Source organism: Micropterus salmoides, unplaced genomic scaffold (genome assembly GCF_014851395.1).
Source record: "Micropterus salmoides isolate LMB-PRFRI ecotype aquatic unplaced genomic scaffold, ASM1485139v1 Ms_hic_scaffold_10, whole genome shotgun sequence".
NCBI classification, from domain to species: domain Eukaryota; kingdom Metazoa; phylum Chordata; class Actinopteri; order Centrarchiformes; family Centrarchidae; genus Micropterus; species Micropterus salmoides.
The window spans coordinates 33,340,465-33,367,063 of NW_024040041.1; the positions used below are offsets into that span (position 1 = coordinate 33,340,465).

At 41.3% G+C, this 26,599-nt stretch overlaps 2 protein-coding genes and 2 long non-coding RNA genes across 4 annotated transcripts in view; 1 reads left to right on the plus strand and 3 right to left on the minus strand.

Annotated features, from left to right (window-relative positions):
• Positions 1 to 2,933: 2,933 nt before the first annotated feature.
• LOC119895579 lies at positions 2,934 to 7,436 on the minus strand. The gene is made up of 3 exons (XR_005443086.1): positions 5,143 to 7,436; positions 4,336 to 4,921; positions 2,934 to 2,988 (listed from the first exon to the last, which is right to left on the minus strand). It is a non-coding gene; the product is annotated as an uncharacterized LOC119895579 (long non-coding RNA).
• Positions 7,437 to 7,581: 145 nt separating this feature from the next.
• On the plus strand, positions 7,582 to 11,835 carry LOC119895571 (zinc finger and SCAN domain-containing protein 12-like). Its single transcript, XM_038708760.1, has 2 exons — positions 7,582 to 7,838; positions 9,100 to 11,835. Exons 1-2 carry the CDS (start codon positions 7,646 to 7,648, stop codon positions 10,113 to 10,115), a joined length of 1,209 nt encoding a protein of 402 aa, XP_038564688.1. The 5' UTR covers positions 7,582 to 7,645; the 3' UTR covers positions 10,116 to 11,835.
• Positions 11,209 to 15,262, minus strand: LOC119895576. The gene is made up of 3 exons (XR_005443085.1): positions 14,675 to 15,262; positions 11,409 to 11,575; positions 11,209 to 11,296 (listed from the first exon to the last, which is right to left on the minus strand). It is a non-coding gene; the product is annotated as an uncharacterized LOC119895576 (long non-coding RNA).
• Positions 15,263 to 22,435: 7,173 nt separating this feature from the next.
• doc2a (double C2-like domains, alpha) overlaps positions 22,436 to 26,599 on the minus strand; it is an 85,830-nt gene continuing 81,666 nt past the window's right edge. Inside the window, exons 9-11 of the mRNA XM_038708790.1 lie at positions 26,063 to 26,144; positions 24,368 to 24,464; positions 22,436 to 23,627 (exon numbers count right to left, since the gene is read on the minus strand). Coding sequence (XP_038564718.1) covers positions 23,491 to 23,627; positions 24,368 to 24,464; positions 26,063 to 26,144 — 316 coding nt within the window. The 3' untranslated portion in view covers positions 22,436 to 23,490. The remainder of the gene's footprint in view (positions 23,628 to 24,367; positions 24,465 to 26,062; positions 26,145 to 26,599) is intronic.

Consider the following 26,599-nt stretch of genomic DNA (forward strand, 5'->3'; position numbering starts at 1 on the left):
GATGAGCAGTGCCTGGTTTTCTCCACACATACCGCTTAGAATTAAGGCCAAAAAGTTCTATCTTGGTCTCATCAGACCAGAGGATCTTATTTATCACCATCTTGGAGTCCTTCAGGTGTTTTTTGGCAAACTCCATGCGGGCTTTCATGTGTCTTGCACTGAGGAGAGGCTTCCGTCGGGCCACTCTGTGCTGCAGAAATTTTTTTGTAACCTTTTTTGTAACCTTGGCCAGATCTGTGCCTTGCCACAATTCTGTCTCAAAGCTCTTCAGGCAGTTCCTTTGACCTCATGATTCTCATTTGCTCTGACATGCACTGTGAGCTGTAAGGTCTTATATACACAGGTGTGTGGCTTTCCTAATCAAGTCCAATCAGTATAATCAAACACAGCTGGACTCAAATGAAGGTGTAGAACCATCTCAAGGATGATCAGAAGAAATAGACAGCATGTGAGTTAAATATGAGTGTCACAGCAACATCTGGAGTCCTGCACAAAGACCTGAGACTGCAGGTTTATGAGGACGCAGTAATTCAGAGACACAGTCTGGGACCATGAAGTGCTTAAGAAAAATGAAAACGTTAAAACCTCCTCTGTAACAAACTAGTAACCAAACACTTTACCTGGACAAACAGGCAACAACAGAAACACACAAAAACAAGCGCACCCACAGGTCCGTTTCAGTCCCTGGTTCTGGGCTTTTTGATTTGATCACAGGATCTTTATCAGCAGGTGGAGCCCAGGTCCCATGCCATTTATTTTCTGAGTGCTTTCAGTGATTTGATCAAAAGCTCCAGAACTAAATGGACCTTGAGGTAAAAGATTGTTTTGTTAAGTTGACTGATAAAAGTCCAACCATGATAACGACCGGGTAACAAAAAATCTATAAGAAATGCATCTGCGTGCATAGATATAATGGCCGTATAGCAATACTCTTATTTTGGTGGAAAATGAGCCCATTTCCTGTTTTGTCTTGGTTAACAGTGGAAGACTTACGGCACCTTTCTGTCCCCGTCCTGCTGCGTTTCTGCTGACGAGAGCACAATCCAACAATGCACCACTCCACATTCCTCACTGGGAGTAATACAGATACTTACACAGATTAGTTTATTTATTTATATATATATATATATATATATATATATATAAATAATATTTTATATATATATATATTTAACATTTTAAAGAGGTTCCAATAAGCATATTTAGTCAGTGTCAATGTTTAATATATCTGTATTAATAATAATAATATTTAATACATTATAATAATACATTTTAAAAAGCCCAGCATCATGAAGTGTGTTGATAAAATAAAACAGTCCTGTAAATAAATACCAACATCATGAATGTTTTGCCGGTAAACATGAGTGCATCTCATGTCCTGATGGTTCACCTGAGTGTATTAAGAGTCATGAGTGTTCACTGCCCTTCTGTGGCCACAGTGAGGAACTGCACCCCATACAGTTACTGTCTAACAGAGTAAATAAATATCACTACAATTTGTTATATAAATCTCTATAACTTGTTAAGTTAAGTCCAAGAGGACATCCTCAAATTTCCTTTTTTGTCCACAACCCAAAGATGTTGAGTTTACTGTCAGAGAGGAGCAACGAAACCAGAAAATATTCACATTTAAGAAGCTGAAATCAGAGAAATTGGACAGTTTTTCTTAGATAAATAACGATTAATCAATTATAAAAATAGTTGACAACTAATCAATTAATCAACTAATTGTTGCAGCTTTAATCAGAAGTACTGATAATAATTAATTAATTAATTAATAATAGAGACCAGTCTAACCTAGAGATGTAAATGTCTAAATATGTTAAAAACTGAAGCAATCAGAAGTGAATCATCAATCATCAGATCTCATCATGGAAAATCATAAACGTTTGATTTATTTTTGAAAGTGTTGGTATGCTATCATGCCTGCTTTTAAGCTTTAATTTTGAACATCTTTAATGGAAGTATTCGGGTGATAATTTTGATTTATTTTCAATGTGTTTAGAACAAGCAGGAACCTCCAGGTCTGAAAAGTGAAGCTGGAGAGCATTAAAGCCCCTCCAGCCAGTTTCAACTGCTGTTTTTGGTGAACGTTCTTTCTCAAACAGAGAATGGAGGTGTGGTTAATGGTGGTTACCATGACAACCAAAAACTGACCGGCTGGAGCGTTCACTAATGATATGCTGTGTTAACATCACTACACTGTAAAGTTTAGTCCACTTTACTGTCTGGCAGGAGTAGCCGTTACTTACCCATGATAGAAACTAATGCGCGCGTATCAGCTGTTATCAATCATACAGTCGATGATCCTGTCACACGCTGCAAAATGCATGTTGCAGACTGTGTATAAGACGGTGGCAGGTGTATAGCATCTGTCCTCCACACCACATGCACAGATGCCATAATGAAAATGAACAGCCAATAAAATGAAGACCCTCTGTTAGCTAACTTGGAAAATAACGTATGACTTATGGAATTACTACAGTCATACATCACAACCCCGTTTTAACAAGTTAGCAATTTTTGCAACTTTGAGCACAAAATTAGGCTATTTGTCAAAAAATATTTGGCAAACTATATGGGTAATCAACATTGTAAGGAAATGACTCAAAATACACTGGAGGGAGGCTTTAAACCTGCGTCCTCTCTAGCGGCCAGCAGGGGGCGACTTAAACCTGCGTCCTCTCCAGCAGCCAGCAGGGGGCGCCTTAAACCTGCGTCCTCTCCAGCAGCCAGCAGGGGGCGACTTAAACCTGCGTCCTCTCCAGCAGCCAGCAGGGGGCGACTTAAACCTGCGTCCTCTCCAGCGGCCAGCAGGGGGCGACTTAAACCTGCGTCCTCTCCAGCGGCCAGCAGGGGGCGACTTAAACCTGCGTCCTCTCCAGCGGCCAGCAGGGGGCGACTTAAACCTGCGTCCTCTCCAGCAGCCAGCAGGGGCGACTTAAACCTGCGTCCTCTCCAGCAGCCAGCAGGGGGCGACTCCAGCGGCTGCAGAAAGAAGTGTGATTGTATAGAAGTCTGTGAGAAAATGTTTCTACTTGTCAGCTGATTTATTCCCTCAGTAAACACTTTCCTGATGAGTTTCTGGTCTCAGTCTCTAGTTTCAAGTCTTCTTCAACACAGCGTGATGTTCATTTAGTAAATTATGGTCCCGTTTAGAGGAACAGAGACCAGGAAGCAGGGGAGGCTTTAGGGCGGGGCTACAAGCTGACTGACAAGTCTCTACCATGGCGACCTGTCAATCAGGATAGAGGCGTATCCGCTGCCCTGTGTAAATTTAACCAGCGCCACTGAAAAAGCTTATCAGGAGTCGGCTGATCATTTTTTCCGGTAAGTACGTTTTGTTTTAAGCCTGTTTGTCGCTAGTTAAAATTAGCATCAAGGCCAATATCACAGTTAACGTGAATTACAGATGCACCTTGCTAACCATGCTAGCAAGCTCCGCCCTCTCGTCCAAATACGGTCATGTTTGGTTCCAAAAAAACCAAGATGGCGACGGTTAAAAATGCCAAACTAGGTGCTTCAAAACAGCAGTCCACAAACCAACGGTGATGTCACGGCGGCTACGTCATCTTCCTTTATACCGTCTACTGGGAGAAGTTATAGAAACTTGATCCTCAGCTACACTTTAATCTGCACTGGTTTAAGAAAGAAAACCTTTCAAAGGCATATAATTCGTCTTTGGCTGATAATGAACAGATATGTCTGAATATTCTTCTTTGTGTACCTATTTAAAAAAAAAAAAGTCAAGGGCATCACTTTGTGTTGAAAAGTGGTGAGGACAAAAGGTCAGAGATTAGGGGTGCGATGACAGACTTTGGTCTCGAGAACAAAATGAGGAGATATTTTAACACTACTTTGAAGAAATATTTGATGCTGAAAGATATGAGTGGGGGTGTCTGGGTGTTTGTCCCCCAGAAGACTTTAAGCATTAAACTCTTAATTTCCTGAATTCTGGAGACATTTTCTGCACCAATTTATGGTGGAAATGTCTTTATTTATATGAAGGGAAACACAAAATTCAGGTGACAGGGGTCTGAACTTTTAGTGAGCTAGAAGGAGGAGATGCATTTCTAAAGGATTTTTTACACTTAAAACATCAAAATTTTTGAAGTTATTTGATCAAAGTGATTCTGATGTAAGTTGATATAATTTTTTAGTCATTTAAAAGGAAGCTGCAGATAAAATCTAGTTGTATTAAATTTACACACACATAGTGTTGTATAAAGTATTCAATTATCATACTTAAGTAAAAGTACAGATACCACACTAAAATGTTACTTTAGTAAAAGTCATCAAAAGTAAAATATTATTCAAGTAAAAGTAAAAACGTACCTGATTTTAAAAGCACTCAAGTATCGAAAGTAAAAAGTACACATTCATATATGTTGATTTTACAAAGAGCAATCTAACTTTTTAAATTCACTGAAGACAGGTTTGAATACAGCATCAGAAGTTACAGTGAATCACAATAAAGAAAACTGAGTTGCAAGAGGAAAAAGAGGGTTGTTCAGGGATCAGCCTGCGTTATCGCTCTGCTTATGTGATGAAATGTTTTAGACTCGTGAGCCATGTAAACAATTTGCCATTGCTGCACAGTCACGCCAGACACCACTACGCTCTCACTACAATCCCTCTGTAAGAAGCCTGAATAGAAACCTCTACTAGAAAAACCCAGTGCCAGTTTGAACAGAGTTTGAACTCAGTCCCCATGAAGTCTGAAAAGACTGGGGGCCAATCTGCTGGGTCATTTGGTGGAGCAGCAGTTGTTCCATTAAGGTCTGAGCTGCTTGTATCTGATGCTGGCTGAGGCTGCCTGTGTTTGACCTGGGTCTGTGTGACATGACCGACGTCTGGACCAGGTCTGTGCAGTCTGTCTGGGAAATTCCCGGCCTGAGTTATTGTGCCAGGCGGCCCCTTCCTGCAAGATAAGACTGTTATCAGCTCCACCAGGCCCTTTCAAACTGGCTCCCCCAGATGTCCTTCAATACATTTTCAAATATAAAATACTATGTATACAATGACTTGACTGACGTTTATTATTTACTGACAGATGTGCATCCACAGATTCACTGCGGCTGCACATTTACATGACTGTAATCTGCTGACATCAGACTTGGAGAGGACAGAACACAAGTTTACCTGACTGCTGTGCTGCTGTCATTCAGCTTTTCCTCTTCTTGTGCCCAGAAGGATTGTCCCTCTTCATCCTCTCAAAGTTGTAAGGCTCGCTTTCACCTTTGACACGGGTGTGAGGCGGGGGACTCTCTGCGCGAGAGTGACCACATCAGCTGGGCGCAGTCATACTTATTTTCTCTGCTGAAAAACCCCAAGAAAACTGGACTCTGATGGTAACTTGTTTAAACAAGCTAGATAAAAGGTAACGCCCTGGCAGTGGCAAATAGCTTTGGTTCAATATCTGATTTGATTACATTAATGTTTAAGTTGAGATTTACAAGAAATATTTTATTGCTGCTGTGTAAAGAGAATACTGCTGGTAAAAAGCCCCTTATTTGTTTAAAGTGTTTGGTAACCACCATGTTACTGCACTTTTGTATATAGCAGTTTAATTTAAATCAAAATTGTGCAATACACTACTTTAGAATTCATAACAAACATGCGATTAATCGCAAGAAAATCATGTAATTAAAATTTTTAATCGTTGCCCAGCATATGAGAGAATATAAAAAAGGAAGCCTTCAGATAAATTATGCAATTATTTAGTTTTTGGTTAATGTATTAAGATGTTAGTGTGTTCCCCTCCTCCAATGGGGTGAGATGCCCCCCCGGGGTCATCATTTGTAAGTTAGGTGTTTTTTAGACACTGGACAGCCCCTTCACAATCAGAAAGTCTGAGGTAAAATTCTGAGGTTATGCTCATGTAGCACTAGCGCTTATTTTCCCTCAGACTTTCTGCTAATGAAGTTCCCAGAAACCTCATTAATTTAAAGTCTAACAAAATAAATGATAGGAAAGCTAAAACCATAAGGCTTTTATTTCTAATTTATTTTATTTAAGATTATTTCTAAAACATGGTTATCATGTAATCACCTGCTTGAAGTTTATTTTATCTGTAATTTGTACCTATTAAAGTGATTTTACCCCATGGAGGGGCACCTTACCCCAGTGGAAAATGCCTTTTCCATAAAAAATACATTTGATTCATTACAAATTATTTTGTCAACTGTAGTTATTTATTTTTATTTATTATTATTTATTTATTTTACTTTATAACACCTTACCATAATCACAGCCTTCAAGGTACAAACCAAATAAAATGTTCTTTTATGTGTGGACACTGAGCTTAGGTGGGGCGTCTTACCCAAACGACTCAAATCCATATTTTAACCCTTTTATGCATGGTGTCTACATTTGTGGACAGTTATTTTACTCCATTTTTGTTATTATATTATGTTATTTTGTTATTATACTTTCATATTTGTTATTATTTCTCCATTTTTGTTACTGGTTTTTGGTTACATTTATACATTTAGCTGATGCTTTTATCCAAAGTGACTTACAACTGCTGTCAGAGGTCGCACGCCTCTGGAACAACGAGGGGTTAAGTGTCTTGCTCAGGGACACAATGGTGTCTCACAGTGGATTTGAACCTGGGTCTCTCACACATTTTGGTTACATGGTTATTATGTTCTCCAAGTCATTTGAGTACAGTGTCAGCTGATTGATAGCAACACTAACAGTGGTTACTCTGTTGTTTTTGAAATATTTATTGCTTGATGACCTGTTGCTGGCCATGTGCTAAATGCCTCAGGCATATCTGTGAAAAACTTTTATTCAAGGTCAGTCAAGATAAAAAAAAAAGAAAGAAAAAGTACTATGTACAGTAAAGAATTAACAGGTTTAAGTTTTATAAATTAAAATTTAGAGTAAAATGTAGTTTTTATACATAAAAACACCAACTGTCTTCGTATGTGGACGTCTTGCAACAGTGGAGTCAGATTGAATAAAGTTTGATTTCTGTAACCAGCTAGTTTATCTATTCAAATTTTTCAAAGATGTGATGAATTGTATTATAATAAAGAAGACATTAACAAATACAGTATATGCATATTAATAACAATGCAAACGTGCATATTACAGCATTAAATTGCAACTTTTGACAGTTTTGCAACCTGTTTTGTTCTCACATACTGCAAAGAAATCAGTTTTAACTACAACTATGTAATCTGTTATGTTGGATGTTGATATGAAAAACTGAGATTCAAATTGAAGTTAAAGGAAAACAATATGCTACTGGGTGTCCACATACATGTAACTACAGTTATCAATACCACTGTGAGTGTTATTTCTCCATTTGTTCCTAAAATGTGTGTTTTATTGTTAATTATCAACTATTGAGTTTAAATACATACCATATAAAATAATAATATAAAACATAATAATCCATATTGACAGGTGTTGCATTTAACTCATGTGTTGCATGGTGTCCACAATTTTGAGTAGTAAAAAGAATCTTTATAATGTTTTTAATAATTGATGCATGAGAGGGTTAACTGTAAAAAAAACAAAACAACAAATGCTTTTATTGTGAAGGAATCGAGAGAAAAGGCGTTTCCTGTTTCGTTTGTTGTTGTCGCGTTCTGTTTCCGGTGTGGATGCAGCCGCAGCTGTCTGTGGTTCCAAAATGACCAAACTGCAGCTACTGAACGCCTACCTGACGGAGCGGCTGACGGCGGTGGTGAAGGAGATCCTGGACGTGGTGGAGGACACGGTGACGGAGTACCGGGAGGAGACCGCCAGGACCAAGCGGGAGAACGAGAGTCTGCGGAGGCAGCTGCGGGACATCCTGCTGCTGGAGGCCGAGACGGAGTGGCTGAGTAAGGGCCGAGCTAGGCACCTAGCTCCGAGGACAGCTGGGAGAGAACTGCGTTCCAAACCGCGCTGACAAATATGTCTAGTTAATCTCTCAAAAGCGAGTTAATGTCAAAAAACGACTAAAACACGAATATTAAAGTTGTTATGTGTAGTTAAGGGGTCCGTTTTAAATTCGGCACTTGTATAATAAACCCACTAAATCGAAATGTTATGACAAATGGGACTTTTCATAGCCTTTTACCGGTTAACGTTACTTCCTTTTTCCACCGAGCATCAGCAGATTCCCAGAACATAATTAACTACTGGAAACGAGAAGCACTGCTTTTTGGACCATCTAGCAGCATACCGAATTAACCTTTTAAAAGCATTGTTACAGAAAAAGCAACTCACTCTTTGCGCTTTGTTTTAACGCAAAACAACATTACACATAATCGCGACAAAATTGAATGGAGTCTGGCGTGACGTTCCCTCCACGCAGGAGAACTTTAGTTTTAGGGCTTCTGGCGAACTGACTGGCTTTATTAAACCTTTGTTCACAGTCATAACTGACTTCCAGCCATGCTCTTTCTATTAAAGGGGAATTTCGTACACATTTAATTTACTATTCATGGCTGTACAAATGGGCAAAACAAATAAACACATGTTGTCCTCCATACTGAGGTGGTTTACTTTCAGTTTGCAGGTTCAAAGTATGCTGGCCCAAGCTTAAATACACAGTTCATAATGTAAATATAAAAAGGGGTAGAGCTGAAAAGATTAGTTCACCAGTTGAAGGACAGAAAGTGAATCAACAGTTTTTATAATCAAATATTGAGTAACGTTTTAAAGCTAAAAATACCAATAAAGGACTCGTGAACGTTTCTTAATCTTTTATGACAGGAAAGTGAATATTTTGGATTTTGGATTGCTGGTCGGAGACAACGCGACATTTGAGGACATTACCTTGTGCTTTAGGACAATGTAACGGACAGCAGTGTTTCCCATACGCCACAGTATCAACGCTGACCGCCACAGATTGATATTCGATTTTATTTTATTTTTTTTACTCATTCTGTGGGAAACACTGGACAGTTTATCAATCTTTAACATTTTAAAGATCGAACGATCGATAGAACATTTCAGTAAAATCAAAGGATCATTTGAGTAGAACCAAACTGCTCAAACATTTTAAACATTTTACCTTTTCCATATTCGATGTGTTTTGTGTTTGTGTCTGATGTTTTTCAGTGTTGCTGTATCGACCGTTTCTCGCTCTTGTTTCAGGGTCGACCAGGTCCCGTCTCGGTTTTGTGACTCCTGAGCAGCAGCCACACGATCCAGAGCTGAGGCCCCGCTCCGAGGAGCCGGACTCCACCCTGAACCAGCCCAGACAGCCACCAGCCAACGCAGCCAAGCCGACACACGAGCAGGTTGTTTCTGTGCAGTTACTGTCGGTCCAGAGCGAGACGTCCCCGGGGCCCATTCTCCTGTCAGGGGACCCGAAGCCCGCTGAAGCCTGGGAGCCGGTGCTAAAGCCCAACCTTCAGACGGAGACGTCGACTCTTCCGTCTCACTCCTCCCTGAGTCCCGCCTCCGCCCCCAAAATCCAAGTTGAGGTTCCGGCACTCAGAGAGGAGCCCCGGGCCCCGGCTCCTGCTCGGATCAAAACTGAACCCGAGGAATATAAAGTGACAGAACCTGAAGGTCACACGGACTCTCCGACCGCACACGCGCAGGAAGAGTCGGGTTTCAGGAACAGAACAGACGCAGACAGGACGGCGCGTGCAGAGCTACACGAAGGAAACAGGAAGTCCTCTCAGGAGAAGCTGCCGGCTACGGCTGATGGAGCGGCGGGCGGTTACATCCCCGAGCTCGTCCATCGCTGCCCCCGCTGCGGCGAGGCGTTCGGCCAGGCCAGCAGCCTCCGCCTCCACCTGGAGCAGAAAAGAAAGACCTACGCCTGCGAGTGGTGCTGCAAGTCCTTCGCGCAGTCGGCGGACCTGCGGCGCCACCTGCGAACGCACACGGGCGAGAGGCCGCACCGCTGCACCTTCTGCTCCAAGAGCTTCAGCCAGAGAGGAAACCTGCGGCGCCACCTGCGCATCCACACGGGGGAGCGGCCGTACAGCTGCCCGTACTGCTGCCGCACCTTCAGCGACGGCGACACCATGAAGAAGCACAAGCGCACGCATTCCGGAGAGAAGCCGTACCGCTGCGTTCAGTGCGCCAAGACGTTCACCAGCGCCAGCGGCCTGCAGATACACCTGAAGAAGGACATGTGCTTTGTGGCCAACGCCTGATTGGTCAGTTCAGGAGAGAGTGAGGCTGCAGAGTCCTCAAGACATCAGCAGCGGTGCTTATTTTAATGAATGGATGTGAGCGCCAGTGGTCGATAGATACATACATGTATAAATATATCGTTTCTCACGTGTGTTAAATCTAAGGGTTTTCACCAGGAGTGTCACGATTTCGACTTTAAAAATCTGAAGTAGGGTCGGCGATTCTCCCATCAGTTTTCTCTCCACCGCCGCCTACGTGCGCGTCTGACGGGGGAAAGAAAGAACAGCACTTGAAAATTGCCGTAGCCGCACTTTTCAACTTGCCACCGCCGGAGTCGGAGACGTATCGCAGTTCTCCAACTTACAGTTATGTGGCTGGTTCAGCGTTTCTGCTGGCAACGTTGATCTGTGGTCAACGTTTCACACGACTCTGCTGTGAAGGAAGCGTGAGGACGCCGTAGGAACGTAGCACAAAACAGGAACTTCTTATTTCTCTTCTCTGACAGTGAACACAACACGCAGCCTTTCAGTAACTGTGACGCTCATCTAGCCACGTTACAGCTGACTCGAATATTTTAACTTCCCCTTATAACAACATGCACATTTCTGTGACTGTTGGAGAGACTTAGTTCCTCCAACAAACACTGTGGTGATAAAACGGGAAACTCTTGAACTTAACACACTTTTAACACCTTGTGACGGAGCGTGAAGATCTTGTGATAACACGCCATGTTTGGCGGTGATGCAGCCGCATGTTGCTTCTGCAGATCAGATCAGCTGTCGAACCACATGCAGGCAGCCAATGAGCGACGAGGACTGGAGGAAACTAATTTACGTTCCTGCTGAGCGACTTTAATGCACTTTGTGTTCGTCTGAACGGGACAGGATGTGGTTTGCAGGCAGCTACACATCATCCAGGCCTTCGTATTTATTTATGTATTTATTTTTAAGGAGCCTCTCAGAGTGAGACTCAGAGGACTGAACACAGAAAGAGACACACGACAGCGAGGAGACGCTTCAGTCCACATTTCTGTGTCGTAGCTGGACGAGTCTTTGTAAACGGGGAGGAATTCAACTTTACACTTGGCGTGTAATGAGGGAAAACAGCTGGCGCTTGTCACCATGTGATACGGTTTATTTTGTTAAATGCTGTGTCCGAAGTCAAAGTTGAACCTCCACTCAGACTCATGTTCCTGATAAAGCTGTAAGTCACACAGAGGCGGGGGTTTTGTTTTTACTCAGACTTTCTGTGGCGGTTTGATATAAAACACAAGAGTTTTAAACTTCAGCATGTTTTTAAAGAGAAACCTGGACCTGCTGCTTCGCGGTCGGACGTGGATCAGCAACAGACGTGGAGGTTTGTGGAGCAGCAAACATCTGTTTTTGTCAGGCCTGTTTCCAGATGAGAACTCCAGCACGGACATCCTGAAGTGTTTTTAATAATCTGGTGACGACGTCGGAGCAGAGCGGCCGCTGCAATACTGAAAACAGAAGAATATTATTTATTTTAAAGTAGATTTTTATCTGTGTTGTTAGGAGGTCTGATTTTTGTCTGATCTCACATCTGGAAATGTTCACACCTTTTTAGAGACAGCTGCTTGTGAAGCATGATGGGAAACGATGGGTGTGAACGTGTCCGTCGAGCCTTTTCTGTGAGTAGCAGTATTTTGTATTGATGTCAGACGACTTTTTTTTTTCTTTTTTGGCAAAATAAATGTTCAGTCAGACAAAGTGAAAAAAAGTTGATGGATTTCTGTTTATAAAAAAGAAAAATCACAAAATCTACAGCGGTGGAACGCAACCAAGCACATTTACACATTTTTGATTTCTAACAACACACACACACATCAAAATAACACACAACCACCACCTCTCGCCTCATAGACACAGAAACATACAGATGACCACCGAATTACACATTGACACAGAGATAAATAAGTGGCCGGTAATCACACGCCCCACCCACTCCTCTTGTAAATATGGCTGCAACGTTCAGCCCAAAGTGACTGAAAAGGCTCCCATATTCTACAAAAGATGTGATCTTTATCAAGAAAACATGTCAGATTATCTATATAGATAGATAGATAATCCATTATGCCAACTAATTAAGATTTTTACACAGAACCTCTGAAGGTTTTAAATTAAACTCCCCATCAGTTTATACAAGTTCAGCTGAAACAATTAGATGAATCAATTAGTCAGTTGACAGAAAGTTAATGTTTAAAGTCACTTTTCCTGTTTCACCTTCTCTCACGAAGATTTGCTGCTTTTCCTCTCAATGATCGTAATTGTAATGTTTGTTTAAACATCGAGGTTTGGACTGTAAGTAGTCGGGGGGGGGGGGGGGGGCTGCAGCCAATCCCAGCTGACATAGGGCGAAAGGCGGGGTACACCCTGGACAGGTCGCCAGTCCATCGATGGGCCACACATTGACAAAAAAACAACCAGTAAGGACACTTTTAGAGACACCAATTAACCAATTAGTCGGCATGTCTTTGGATGGTGGGAGGAAGCCGGAGCACCCGGACAGAACCCACGCGGACATGTTGAGAACATGAAAACTCCACACAGAAAGTCCGGGGCAACCGGGGTTTGAACTAGGGCTGGGCAATAAAACAATAATGATAATTATCAGAATCTTAATTTTCCTCAATATCAATATAATAAATGTTCAATATATCGTCGATAAATATTTGATTTAATTCATTTGAATCATGAACAAATTAGCACTTAATTTTTCTATTAAAATATTATATTGTTGAGGAAAAAGGACTGAAAAAAGATTTACTAATCTTATTTTTGTTTTTTTTATCATAAGAGTTTTGAATGTTCTCCCTCAGATTTGTTAAGTGATCCTCTGTTTGTCCCATTTTGACCATAAAGAAAGTTGAACCACATAATGAACCATCTGGTTTCTTCAGTTATCAGTCAGGAACAAAAATCACCCTTTAAACAAATTCACATTTATCGATTTCAAATGATATGAAGTGTTTTTATCGTGATTTATCGTGAACATTTTTGGCCACATCGCCCAGCCCTAGTTTAAACCCACAACCTTCTTGCTGTGAGGCGACAGTGCTAACCACTGCACCACCGCGCCGCCCCAGTGTTCCTAACATTATTCTAAATTAACTAAACGAAAAATCCACTCATGCCACAACATGGGCTCAGATAGTGGCTGAAAGACTGAATCTCAACATTTAGGCTGCTGGAATCTCGCTTCTTTACCTGCGCTCACATCGCAACGACTTGTCAATCATAGATAATCCCGCCCTGAAACATACTCTGCTTCCTGGTCTCTGTTCCTCTAAATGGGACCATAATTTACTAAATGAACATCACGCTGTGTTGAAGAAGACTTGAAACTAGCGACTGAGACCAGAAACTCATCAGGAAAGTGTTTACTGAGGGAATAAATCAGCTGACAAGTAGAAACATTTTCCCATTATTTCTAATGGAGCCGGACTTCTTTTTGCAACCAGAAGAGTCGCCCCCTGCTGGATTTTCAATAGAATGCAGGTTTCAGGGACTTACGCATCGGCTTCATATTGTAGACCGGAAGCTTCCCGCTTGTGTATCACCGCAGCAAACATAAAGCAGCCTATAAACGAGTCTGTGGGATTCCTACAGATGGCGATGTCATTTTCCAAGAGAGCCGATTGTTCCGTAGGCAGCGTTTTCATAGAGTTGATCTCTGATCTGGAACATATCCTGCTCCGGAGCAGGATATGCAGAAGGTCAGCAGAAGTTACCATGGAGATCTACCCCGCTAAGAAGCGAAGTTACCTGGATAAGCTCAAATCCTGCTTCGTGGTACAGGCCCCTGGTGTAACAGTCTGAGCATCTACTGCACTGATTCAAAACTTTCTCTACGAGTCATTTCAACACCAACAATGTGTGGAAACAGAGACCACGTTGAAAAATACTGAAGCCACTCTTTAAATCATAGGTGTCATTTACACTGGGTCCCTACCACATTTTGAAATTGATTTTGTCCCCATCACTTTTTGAAAGTATTAAAAATGTAAACTAACAAATGAAAATGCTTTGAGAAAGGTTCATTTGCACAAGAAAATATGCAATGCATTTTAAGTATAGAAAAAAACATGTGCATAAAGAGTATCATAAGCTAAAAAAAAACAAGCAGCTGATTACTGTATTGTATTATTTTTATATTTATGAATTTTCTGTTTCTTTTTATATAAATAAAGACATTTCCACTGTAAACTGGGCCAGAAAATGTCTCCAGAATGCAAGAAATTAAGTGTTTATTGCTCAAAATTTCTGGGGGAGGACCCTCACAGCCCCCGCTCACATTTCCTATTTCTTCATAGTAGTAAAAATCTTCTCTTCTTATTCTCGTGCATCGTCACATCTCGTGACCCGAGTGTATCCTCGCACCTCTAATCTGAGCCCTTATGTCCCCACCACTTTTCTACACAAAGCGACGCCCTTACTTTAAATACTTTCACGTCTTTTCTGACACCAGTCATGGTTTAATTTAGCTGGAGTTAACATTAAATACTGCTTCACAAACTCACGAGCTGTCTTGTAGAGCAGAGACAAGTTTAGAGTCTTACCTCTGCTTGTGTCCAACACTGATAACAAAGTCACATGTTTTGTTTTAAAAGAACTTTTCTCGTCTTCTTCCTGTCAGAGCACGTTTCCTCAAAGTCCACGCAGGTGTTTCCACTTGTTTCACCTGATGAGAGTGTGTGTGGGCGTGAACAAAGACCTGTTGGAGAGGTACGCCTGTAGTTTTCAGGCCAGTTTTAAAAGCTTCGAGGGTGGGGGCAGTTTCCTACGGAAGCCAGAAGATGCCATTCATTCAAACATCAATTTTTTACTCCGTTATCATATGAGAAAGGTATAAAATGATTGTCAACCAGCAACTGTACAATGTCTATTTTTTGTTGTTCAGAGTGATTATGAAAGATTTCTTGTAAATATTTTTCCGGGCCAGTGGCACTTTATGTATTTTTATATATATATATACACACACATATATATATATATATAAAACTGTTCTTGGTTAGCTCAGTTACAGAACACAGGCCTCTCAGTTAGTATGTTCAATCCACAAATTCAGTGAATGTCTTCTTATTTTTTTTATCCTCTTTAGCAAATTAATTATATATCACATGCTTACAAGAAAGTATTGCCCACATCCCTCAACCTCTCACATTTCCTGTATCAGAGGTGTGTAATTATGAGACCGGATTCCCCAGACTGAGAAGCGCAGGAGTTTTCTCTGCATGGGGATGCTGGGAAAATGAAAATAGGCGTCCATCGGTTGAGGGATGTGGATAAATGGCCAGGAAGCGCTTACTCCGGCACGTGCTTCATTGTGAGCGTGTGAAACAGACTCTTCATAAGGACTTTGTTGAAGGGGATACTAAAAAAATACTTAAATGATCCTAAAAAACACTGACCCCTGTACTAGTCTATGGTTTTGTCCTCTCGAAATCACGAAACAAATGATCCCATTATCACGGGAAAACGGAGTAAAAAAAATGTTTGAATGAACGGCCGCTTACGGCTTCCATAATTTTTTGACCTGTGGATGTAGCTCATTCCATAGTTTAGTGCCTACTGCTGAGAAAGTGTGGTGGCCCCTGGTCTTAAGCCTGGTTTTAGGGCCTCGAGGGGGAGAAGACTTGTAATAGTTCTGAGATTTAACGAGGTGCCGACATTAAAAACAAACAGAAGGATGACCCAAACTCAGCTCTGCAGGCAGGACGTTACAGTATTGATTTACTTTTGCTCTGTATTGATTAGCTCACTTCCTGTTTCAGGAGGTGTTCAGTGACCTTAAAGGCCGGTGTGATGACGGACAGCGTGAACTTCTCAGCTGAACGAGGCGTTGACTGAAGAATCAATAAATCATATCATTCCATTAATCAGTGCTTGTCATACAGAATTCTGACAGCTTACAGTTTATATTTTAGCCTTTATATTTAATTAGGATTATTGCACACGTAATAAACTTTCCCTTTTTGCTTTTAGGGGGTACAGCCTGTGTTTTGAAGCAGGACAAACGCACCTGTTTCCTCTTATGAATTCTGTATTTACATTTTAAAGATTCTCAGATTTTCTTTTTATAACTAGCAGCCTGAAATGATCAGATATCGTAAGGGACTGGCAGTAAGTATGTACCTGAACTTTTAACCCCCTGTTGTCCTCAGAGGCTCCTCAGGCCTGTCAATAATATTACATTAGCATTTATTTGTTGTTCTTTTTACCTCATGCATTTTAATGCACACATGCTTAACGTACTGTTATATATTCTCTCATCAGATTATTATTCCTCATGTATTAATGTAAAGCAGGATTTTACTACTTTAGTTGTTGAGTATACTGAACGTTGGGTAACTAAGTACATTTACTCAAAAACTGTACTTAAGTAAAGCACAAATACTTATTTGTACTTAAGTACTTTCTACTTCGACTCCACCACAGCTCAGAGGGAATTATTGTACTTTTTACTTCACTACATTTATCTTACAGCTTCAGATACTAGTTGCTTTACACATTAAGGTTTTTACTCAAAAAAACATTGTATATAAATATTATGTTTTGTTATAAATTAAACTACAGGTATATCTAAAATGATTAGTTGATTGTCAGGAATTTTATTGGCAACTATTTTGATGATCGTTGTAAAATCAGCAACACCTGACAACCATAGTAATAGTACTTTTTACACCGTATTTTTAAAAGCAGGTACTTTTGTACTTTCACTTAAGTAGAAATTAATTTAATTGAGTGAAGTAATATTTAGCAAGGGTTTCTGTACCTTTACTCAAGGATTTGTGTACTTTGTCCACCATTGAGTATAAGTAGACGCTGGCGTGAAAAGAAAACACTTGGTAAAAAGTACAATTACCTCAAATTTGTGCTGAAGAACAGTACTTAGAGTAAATGTACTTAGTTTCCTTCCAACCACTGAAATACACGGATACAGTTTAAACCATGTGATATTTAAAGTCTGTTTGTAATTGAAAATTCAGCCAGATATTACAGCCGTTTATTGTTGACATGATGTATTATTTTGTTTAGATATATTTTGCAATAGTATTTTGGACACTGGGTGGCAGTCATTATACGCACAAGGTTCTATATAAGAGGCACTGGTGACAGGAAGTGGTAGGTACAGGTAGGGGGAGCGCACACAGTTCTTACCAGACCACCAGACCAGAATACATGCTCCAACTGGAAACAATAGAATTGGAAGCCAACTGGTTTGTTCATGTATTTGTACAACTATTTACTACTGTAACAAACCTCAACTACAATAATGACTGGAAAATATATTGTGTCTGCATAAAACACTCCTGCCTGTGTGTAATGGCAAAAAAGGGAAATTGGAAATCAAGGCTAAAGGTAAAGCCTAAAATTTCCTACATATATCAAAGAGTATATTTGTTCAACAGTCACTGTGTTTGTGAAGCTGCTGTTGTAGTACTCTCTTCTGGCTGTGGGTGGCAGTAGTGAACCACACACCTGAGCAGCATCAGAGTGGCGAGAACAAACCCAAACTCCCTGATCTGTCTTGTGTTGCATTCCAAATTTATTGTTGTTGCATCGTACATAAAACACCTGATAGAAATGTAAGAACAACTGTAAAGCACAAGATCAGTGTAAACAACGATATACATCGTATAGAAAGCCACATTCATACATTCAGTCGTGCATTAAAGATGACCAATAACAGCGTAAACAGAAGGATTTATAACAGGAGCCGTACCTGAATGTGTCATCATGCCTCACTTACTGGAATTAGAAAACAGGCAGTGGGGAGTATAGAGATATAAAGAAGTATATCAACAGTTTGCATCATGCGACAACAAGCAAGAACCACTTGTATTGATATATCATCATCATCAGTCATGGCAACAAGAGGATGCAGTTTTTCACAGTCGTATTTAGAAGTGCAATAGAGGTGTCACAGAGCTAATATATCAGAGAAATGATATGAAGGGAATTCAGATTATATTATTAGGGTTTGACTGATATGAGCGTTTGAAACATGAGACCTATACAGTTTTTAAATGGAGGCTGCTGATGGTTCATATTTTCTATATTCAGTAAATTTTTTAGAGAGCTTAATGAGTCACCACCATGGGACCTTATTCGGAAACAGTATGCACGGCGAGGACAACTTATTCCTTTGATCCCCCTGATTACACACAAAATGTTTGTCAATTTAAAAGATAATTCTAGTCAAGACAGTCTCAGTTTGTATAAGACTGACTGTGGCTGCGGTCGAAAAGTCTTTTTTGCTCAGGAAGGTTCCTAGCTGAGTGAAATGACAGTAAGTATTTAAGTATTTAATGACGAAAGTATTTAAGTGGCAGCCATGATAAGAGCTGATTGAATTCTCTAAACGCTAAGGAAAGGTGCTTCAGTGCTTCCTTCATTACTATCTCCTTTGGCATAGGGTACACTGGACCATCCTTTACGTAAGGAATTTACCTGTAAATGGACGTGTGTCTGACCTCAGCTTATTGTCAGGTCAGCGGGGAGCTTTGACGAAACTCTTTGGCCATAACAACAATATATGGTTATTATTATGGCATTACAACCTGCAGCACCATCTTAACGTAAGGATTTATAATTTTCGCTTCCAATTAATTTCTCAAAGCATTTGTTTGTTTCCGGTTTACACGGGACCACCCAGCTTCCTGTAAATGGTTTGAAAGTCCTACCAATCCATTCACACTATAAACAAACCACACCATGGTTCAGTTTGATCTGGACCGAAACTACCTCTTTTCGTTGGACCAAATTTCGTCTGTTTGGTCCAGACTGTGGTCCGGGTGGGGTTTCACACCTGTCATTTTGTTTTGGCTCAAACTGAAAAATCCGCACATTCGGACATAGCTAAGTTACCTAGCTAGTTGCAAGCAAGCAGTCAACGTTAGCTGAGCATTACAGCGCCAACATGGTGGTGATGTATATTGTGTGACACGAGAAATGTAATTCACTGAGCGGTTTCACACAAAAGCTAAATGTTACAAACAAAAAAATTGTCTCTCGCCATTGACTACCTTACATATATTTTCCGAAAGACGGTCCCATGGAGCAGAAGTGGAGTGGAAGGGCTCTCTGTGCCCCCAACTGATTGTTTGCTAAAACCCCCACACCCCAAACAGCAGGTGTCCAATCAATCATAGCTTAGCAACTGTAATTAGGCACAGCTGTGTGGAGTCTTTTTTAGCCAAAACCAAAACAAGATTAGTTAAACACGATGCATTAAGCAGTGGGTTTATCCAGATTGTTCTCATCTCAGGGCATCTAATACCAACGCTTTCAGAAACCCGTTTGTATAAAAAGGTGTTGACAGCCCCCTGCAATCCCCTACCCTTTCCACAACCATCAGAAATGTTAGTACCTAAACCTAAGTGACTGACTTAGTGACTGCATGTCGACCGGCTAACCCTACAGCTGTACAGCTGTGCACATTGGTCGTGCTAGCAGGTAGTGCTAGCCTCCTTTGTGTTGCTGGGAAGTAGCAAACAATGGCGTTTCATACGGACGCTGAAGGGTACCTTCGTAAAATACTTTGTCACGCTGTCTGAAAGTGTCCGTTATGAGGCATTGAGATGAGAATGCGTTGGTTTACCTGTTCTAATGTAAGCTACACTTGTTAGCATGTCCCGCTAACTGTCTTACTTCCAAGAGAGTTACTTCCAAGACCGAGGAGCGGAATTAATGCTAGATAGTTTAAGCTAACGTTAGCGGCTCTGTCCTGCTCTTTAGTAGTTTTGGGGACGTTTACACTTCAGCAATCCCAGCCACTGCTACCTGAGAGATTTTGTCGTCAAGTAAAAACAGACTTTGGAAATCTGAATGTTTACGAACAAGTGTGTAAGCTAAGCAGCCAAATAGGCACATGAGCTTAAATTTTTCCCTTCTTATTATCATAATACTAGGACTAATAGCTCTGACCTCCACTACAACAATAATATGTATAATAATAAATTTCCATGTCTTTTACATCGATCATCGTCGGGTGAGGTTTATTATCGCTTCTTACCAAGGATCGGTTAGCTTTAGCCTCAGTTTGTTAGTGTGATATCATGATCTATTGGTTTGTTCCAGTTGCACTGGAGTCAAAACTTCAGTTTCCAGTCAGAAATTTCAAATGGAACAACCCCTTAAGTCAGATTTCTGACTAAGACAGTCGGGAGAACTGCACTACCTACGACTTTGTGATCCAAGATAGCTGCTTTGTGTATAAACAGTTATAGGTTATACTGTTTATTAGCACTTATGTGTATTTGTGTCGCATATATATTATCATACACAAAGTACTGTCCAACTGCTGTCCGTGAACATAATGCAATTTTATCAATTGGCGTTGGTAACAATGACTAACCTGGTTAGTTGTAAATAATGGCTGGCCAAGCGACTTGTTACTGGAACACGGTTGACTTGGGCGTGACGTCATTAATGACTCCAAAGCATGTTTTTTCAGCCACATCCTGGAGCTAACGTTATCTTTACTAGCTAAAATAAAAATGGTAAAAATAGTTGTCGCTGGCTAGCAATGAAATGCTACTTTGTCTGTTCAAATTTTACTGGGAATTTTAATAGTAAATCTGCCATTATTATTGTTGTGAACTGTATATGTGCTATGAGGGATCAGAAAGATTGACAGTGACAGTAATTAAGGGAGCGGGGCTTAGCGAACGTCCAATTACACATTACTTGTGAAATTACAGTATATTCTATAGCCGACTGTGGACTTTAAACTAAACTGACTGCTGACATTCCTTCACTGTTAGCACCTTTGAAGATAAACTGACCATATGTTCAAACAGGTGAAACTCTGGAACATTTTGCTGCCTTTAAAATATTTCACACAAAAAGCAGACAAGAATTCTGCAGCTTTATTGTAGCTGCCAGTTTTGCCAAATTTGACTGTCACCACATCAAAGCCATAACAGCACCCAAACAAACCCTTGAACGTGCCTAATCATAGCCCTGAAAATGCCCAATCAAAGCCCTGAACACGCCCAATCAAAGCCCTAAACATGCCCAATCAAAGCCCCGAACACGCCCAATCAGAGCCATAAACACGCCCATTCAAAGCCCTGAACACGCCCAATCAAAGCCGAGAATGTGTCCAATCAGAGCCCTAAACATGCCCAATCAAAGCCCTGAAGTGTCCAATCAGAGCCCTAAACATGCCCAATCAAAGCCCTAAATATGCCCAATCAAAGCCGTGAACGTGTCCAATCAGAGCCCTAAACATGCCCAATCAAAGCCTTGAACGTGTCCAATCAGAGCCCTAAATATGCCCAATCAAAGCCGTGAACATGTCCAATCAGAGCCCTAAACATGCCCAATCAAAGCCGTGAACGTGTCCAATCAGAGCCCTAAACATGCCCAATCAAAGCCCTAAATATGCCCAATCAAAGCCGTGAACGTGTCCAATCAGAGCCCTAAACATGCCCAATCAAAGCCCTAAATATGCCCAATCAAAGCCGTGAACGTGTCCAATCAGAGCCCTAAACATGCCCAATCAAAGCCCTAAATATGCCCAATCAAAGCCGTGAACGTGTCCAATCAGAGCCCTAAACATGCCCAATCAGAGCCCTAAACACGCCCATTCAAAGCCCTGAACACGCCCAATCAAAGCCGTGAATGTGTCCAATCAGAGCCCTAAACATGCCCAATCAAAGCCCTGAACGTGTCCAATCAGAGCCCTAAACATGCCCAATCAAAGCCTTGAACGTGTACAATCAGAGCCCTAAACATGCCCAATCAAAGCCCTAAATATGCCCAATCAAAGCCGTGAACGTGTCCAATCAGAGCCCTAAACTTGCTCAATCAAATCCCTAAATATGCCCAATCAAAGCCCTGAACTTGCCCAATCAAATCCTTGAACACGCCCAATCAGAGCCCTAAACATGCCCAATCAATCAAATCCCTGAACATGCCCAATCAAAGCCTTAAATATGCCCAATCAGAGCCCTAAACATGCCCAATCAAAGCCTTAAATATGCCCAATCAAAGCCCTGAACATTCCCAATCAAAGCCTTAAATATGCCCAATCAAAGCCCTGAACACGCCCAATCAGAGCCCTAAACATGCCCAATCAAAGCCCTGAACTTGCTCAATCAAATCCCTAAACATGCCCATTCAAAGCCCTGAACTCGATTAGTCAAAACCCTGAACGGGCCAATCATCATAAAAATTGCCCCAAATGCCTCCATGTTATGTTCTGTAGCTGAATATGAATGTTCCATCCTAGAACACGCCGCTGGTCTTTTCAGTATAATTAGGCTAAATACCATTTACAGTAATGAAAAAGATCTCCACCAAGTCTTACGTCACATTAAATGTAAAAATTATTATTGTATTATACACTTATATGAACAGAGCTTTTATCATAGATCTGTGACCCAATATTTATTTTAAGGGGAAAAAAGTTACTTAATGAACTGAAATTACATTCGGTTTTGTCTCAGGCAAGTATCAGGCATTGTGTGTCGAGACTACTGGACTGTTCATATAGCTATACAGCTATATAGCGGTTCTTAAGATAATTCTAGGCTCTAAATTAACCATCTGGATGAATTTTTTTTTAATTAACCTTGCACAGATTTTTAAGACCTTTGCCTCCGTGACGAAGCTGACATGACTTGTATATGAGTATATGTTGTACAAAAACAGTTATTTCTGCGCATTTGGACTGGAAATGTCGCAAACTGGTTAAAACAGGGAACCGAAAACTTTTTAATTTACCTTATTATATTTTTTTACCTATTTATAAATAAATCAGCCTATATATCTATACATATATAGGCTGATTTATTTATTTCTTTTACCTATGTGTGGAAAAATCTTTTATAGTTTATTTTATTGTGTTTTATAATATAAAAAAACTTTCAAAACAACACTTTCTGAATCCTCACATATATATGTATATGTATATATATATATATATAGTTTGGCTGAATGCAAAGATGTTCTCTGTCCATGTAGACGCAGTTCTGACTGGAACAGACGGCGTGGGGGTGGGGGGGTCATAACACCAAAAACATAACACTGAAAAACTGATTTTTCTTCAACTGAGCGCATGGGACGTGATTTACAAAACAAAAAACATGCAGTGTAATTTCGGCCTTCTCCAGCCGTAGTTTCTGTTGAATCTGTGTGAGCCCTCGTCATGGATCGGTCTGGATGACCAATAGTGAAGGCACACCACCATGCTGCTCCAGCTTCACCCTGCTCTCCGCCCGTCATGGTGGCTCTTATTATTATAATACACTGTTCCTGTGGTGAAGTTGCTCGAGTCCGCGCCTTAAAGCAACCGGAGGATCTCTGTGAACAGAGTGATCCCTGACAGCCACCGTCTGCGTGCTCGGAGGATGCTGCGTTGGGTTTAGTCGTGGCTGACAGATCGTGGCAGCTCATTGGTGAGGATGTGCCACCGCTCCACCCTCCTGCCCTTGTTCTTGAGGCAGTCCATCCAGTGTCGGAGGGCGTCGCCCTGGGAGTGACAGCTCAGACAGACGCCGCCTACACCAACAACAGACAGAGAGCGGAGTTTCAAATCACATCTAAACAACAGTGCCATTTCATTTCAAGACATTTCATTTTCCAGCCTCCACCCTAAAGCCTGAACCCTAGTTGGTCCTTCCGTGTTTATTTACCTGTTTTTAACGCCTGTGGGCCTACAGTGATGCGGACTACCGGAAAGTCTGCGAGAGAGCCCTCATGAACTTGAAGGTTTGACAGCTGGACGGCCCTGAACCCTCACAGACTTCAGTGTGCTTGATTTATTTTGTGCAAGTTCATTATGAAGGAGTATTTTAATGTCCAGAATGTGAGCCTCATCTTTAACTTGTTCACTGCGTTGTGTTTTATTCTGATAAGACGTTTGATTTAATACAGCAGTAAACCAAATACAGATGCAGGTCTAATTACGCCGTGGTCTTAAGATGCATTCTTTCTTTTCGTATAACACGAATATTAATAAAGGTGATCAGTAATACAGATGGCAACTAACACACACAAGCTTTCACTGAACAGCTTTGCCAACACTAACGAGCTGCATGTGTTAGATTCATTAATATTTACAGCTGCTGAAACAGAGGATGAACCTGTTTATTTTTTTTTATTATTCACTCACACGTTCTACACTAAAGCATAAAACATATTTCCTGAGAACTTTTACAAACAGGACACATGGTTCAAAGCTCCACAGGCTGAGATCACTGCGAGGATCATGTGATGAGACCGAGCCGTCTGCGTCTCACCTATGAAGTCATTGGAGCGTCCCAGGTCGTAGTCCCACACCGTCACCTCCAGCGTCTTGTTGGCCAGCTCCGACAGGGAGATCTCATAGAAGAACTCCTGCAGAGATACAGGTCTGTGAGGTCCAGCGTTAAAAACCTGCATCCTGTTGTGTTGTCTCAGTGATATTTGGAGGATAAGTCTGGTGATATTCTCTAGTTTTCTTGTCAACAAATCTCTTGCACAGACTCAAACCAGCAGTGAACGTATCTCCTAACAAGTCCTGTAGTTTATTCTGCCCCAAATACTCTTAGTACTTTTATATACTGTACTTTTTAAACATGAAAATGTACACTGCTCAAAAAAATAAAGGGAACACTTAAACAACACAATGTAACTCCAAGTCAGTCAGACTCCTGTGAAATCAAACTGGCCACTTAGGAAGCAACACTGATTGACAATCAGTTTCACATGCTGTTGTGCAAATGGAACAGACAACAGGTGGAAATTATAGGCAATTAGCAAGACACCCCCAATAAAGGAGTGGTTCTGCAGGTAGGAACCACAGACCACTTCTCAGTTCCTATGCTTCCTAGCTGATGTTCTGGTCACTTTTGAATGCTGGCGGTGCTTTCACTCTAGTGGTAGCATGAGACGGAGTCTACAACCCACACAAGTGGCTCAGGTAGTGCAGCTCATCCAGGATGGCACATCAATGCGAGCTGTGGCAAGAAGGTTTGCTGTGTCTGTCAGCGTAGCGTCCAGAGCACGGAGGCGCTACCAGGAGACAGGCCAGTATATCAGGAGACGTGGAGGAGGCCGTGGGAGGGCAACAACCCAGCAGCAGGACCGCTACCTCCGCCTTTGTGCAAGGAGGAGCAGGAGGAGCAGGAGGAGCACTGCCAGAGCAAAATGACCTCCAGCAGGACACAAATGTGCATGTGTCTGCTCAGACGGTCAGAAACAGACTCCATGAGGGTGGTACGAGGGCCCGACGTTCACAGGTGGGGGTTGTGCTTACAGCCCAACACCGTGCAGGATGTTTGGCATTTGCCAGAGAACACCAAGATTGGCAAATTCGCCACTGGCGCCCTGTGCTCTTCACAGATGAAAGCAGGTTCACACTGAGCACATGTGACAGACGTGACAGAGTTTAAACCAAACCACACAGGACAGAGGATGTGATCCTACGTCCACGAGAACAGAAATGTTCATTTAAAAAAAGTTGTCTGTTTTCAAACAATGCAAAAAAGGGACATATCCATGACTTGTAGTCTTAAGTTTGTATTTAGTCTGTAGTGTAATACATGTGCCTTTTTCTTCTCTTAAGTTATAAAAAAGGATTAACAATGAAGTGGCACATTTTTGGTATGAAGGCTTCATCACGCCATGCGGTTGTTTGTAACCAACATTAAAAACATTTTTATAATATTTAAATAAAGGACTGAATCCCATCAGCTCCTGCTTCCCTTAGTTAACTCCCCGTCTGCACCTCCCTCATTATAGACTAATTAGGAAACTGCTGAATACATTTTGCATGTTTATAATTTCATTTCTTAAAAAGCTGCTATTTGACGTAAGATGAGACAGAAAGGACAGGGTGGTTCAGTAAATGCACTTTTCTTGTTTTAAGGTAAGAAAATGTTCTGCCACTCAGCAGCGCAGTAAAACCACCACCAGAGGGGAAACAAGTGCGGTCGCAGAAGTCAGGTTCTTACCTCGTTGAATTCAGGGTTGAGGGTCTTTTTGATCACTGCCGTTTTGTGCTTGGATTTCTTCTGTATGTCGGGCTTCAGGTATCTGACAGCAGAGGGGAAGAAGAAGAAAGAGCAGATTAGTTTGTTCTGCTTTGGAGTAACGAGTGCTCCGTCGCACCTGTAACCACACCCAGCAGTGATGTCACTGAGTACCTGAGTACACCTGTACATCACCGCAGCGAGATGGGAAGTTAAACCACTGGAGGTCAGCAAAGACAAGACCTTCAGGGGGGTGAAGAAGTACTCCTTTACTTCCAGAAACGCACTAATACCACCCTGTCTAAATACTCCACTGCAAGTATTCCAAACTGTACTTAAGGAAAATGTAAGTATTATCAGCAGTGATAGTAAAAGTACTCATAGTACAGTCAAATGTTCCTGTCAGCGTTTCTCTATTGTATCTGATGTTTCTGGATTAATATTCCTGCTGTATTTTACTGCTGTAGATGCTCATATTAACTTCTGTTGGGTAGTTTAATCCACATTTTCCATCTGATC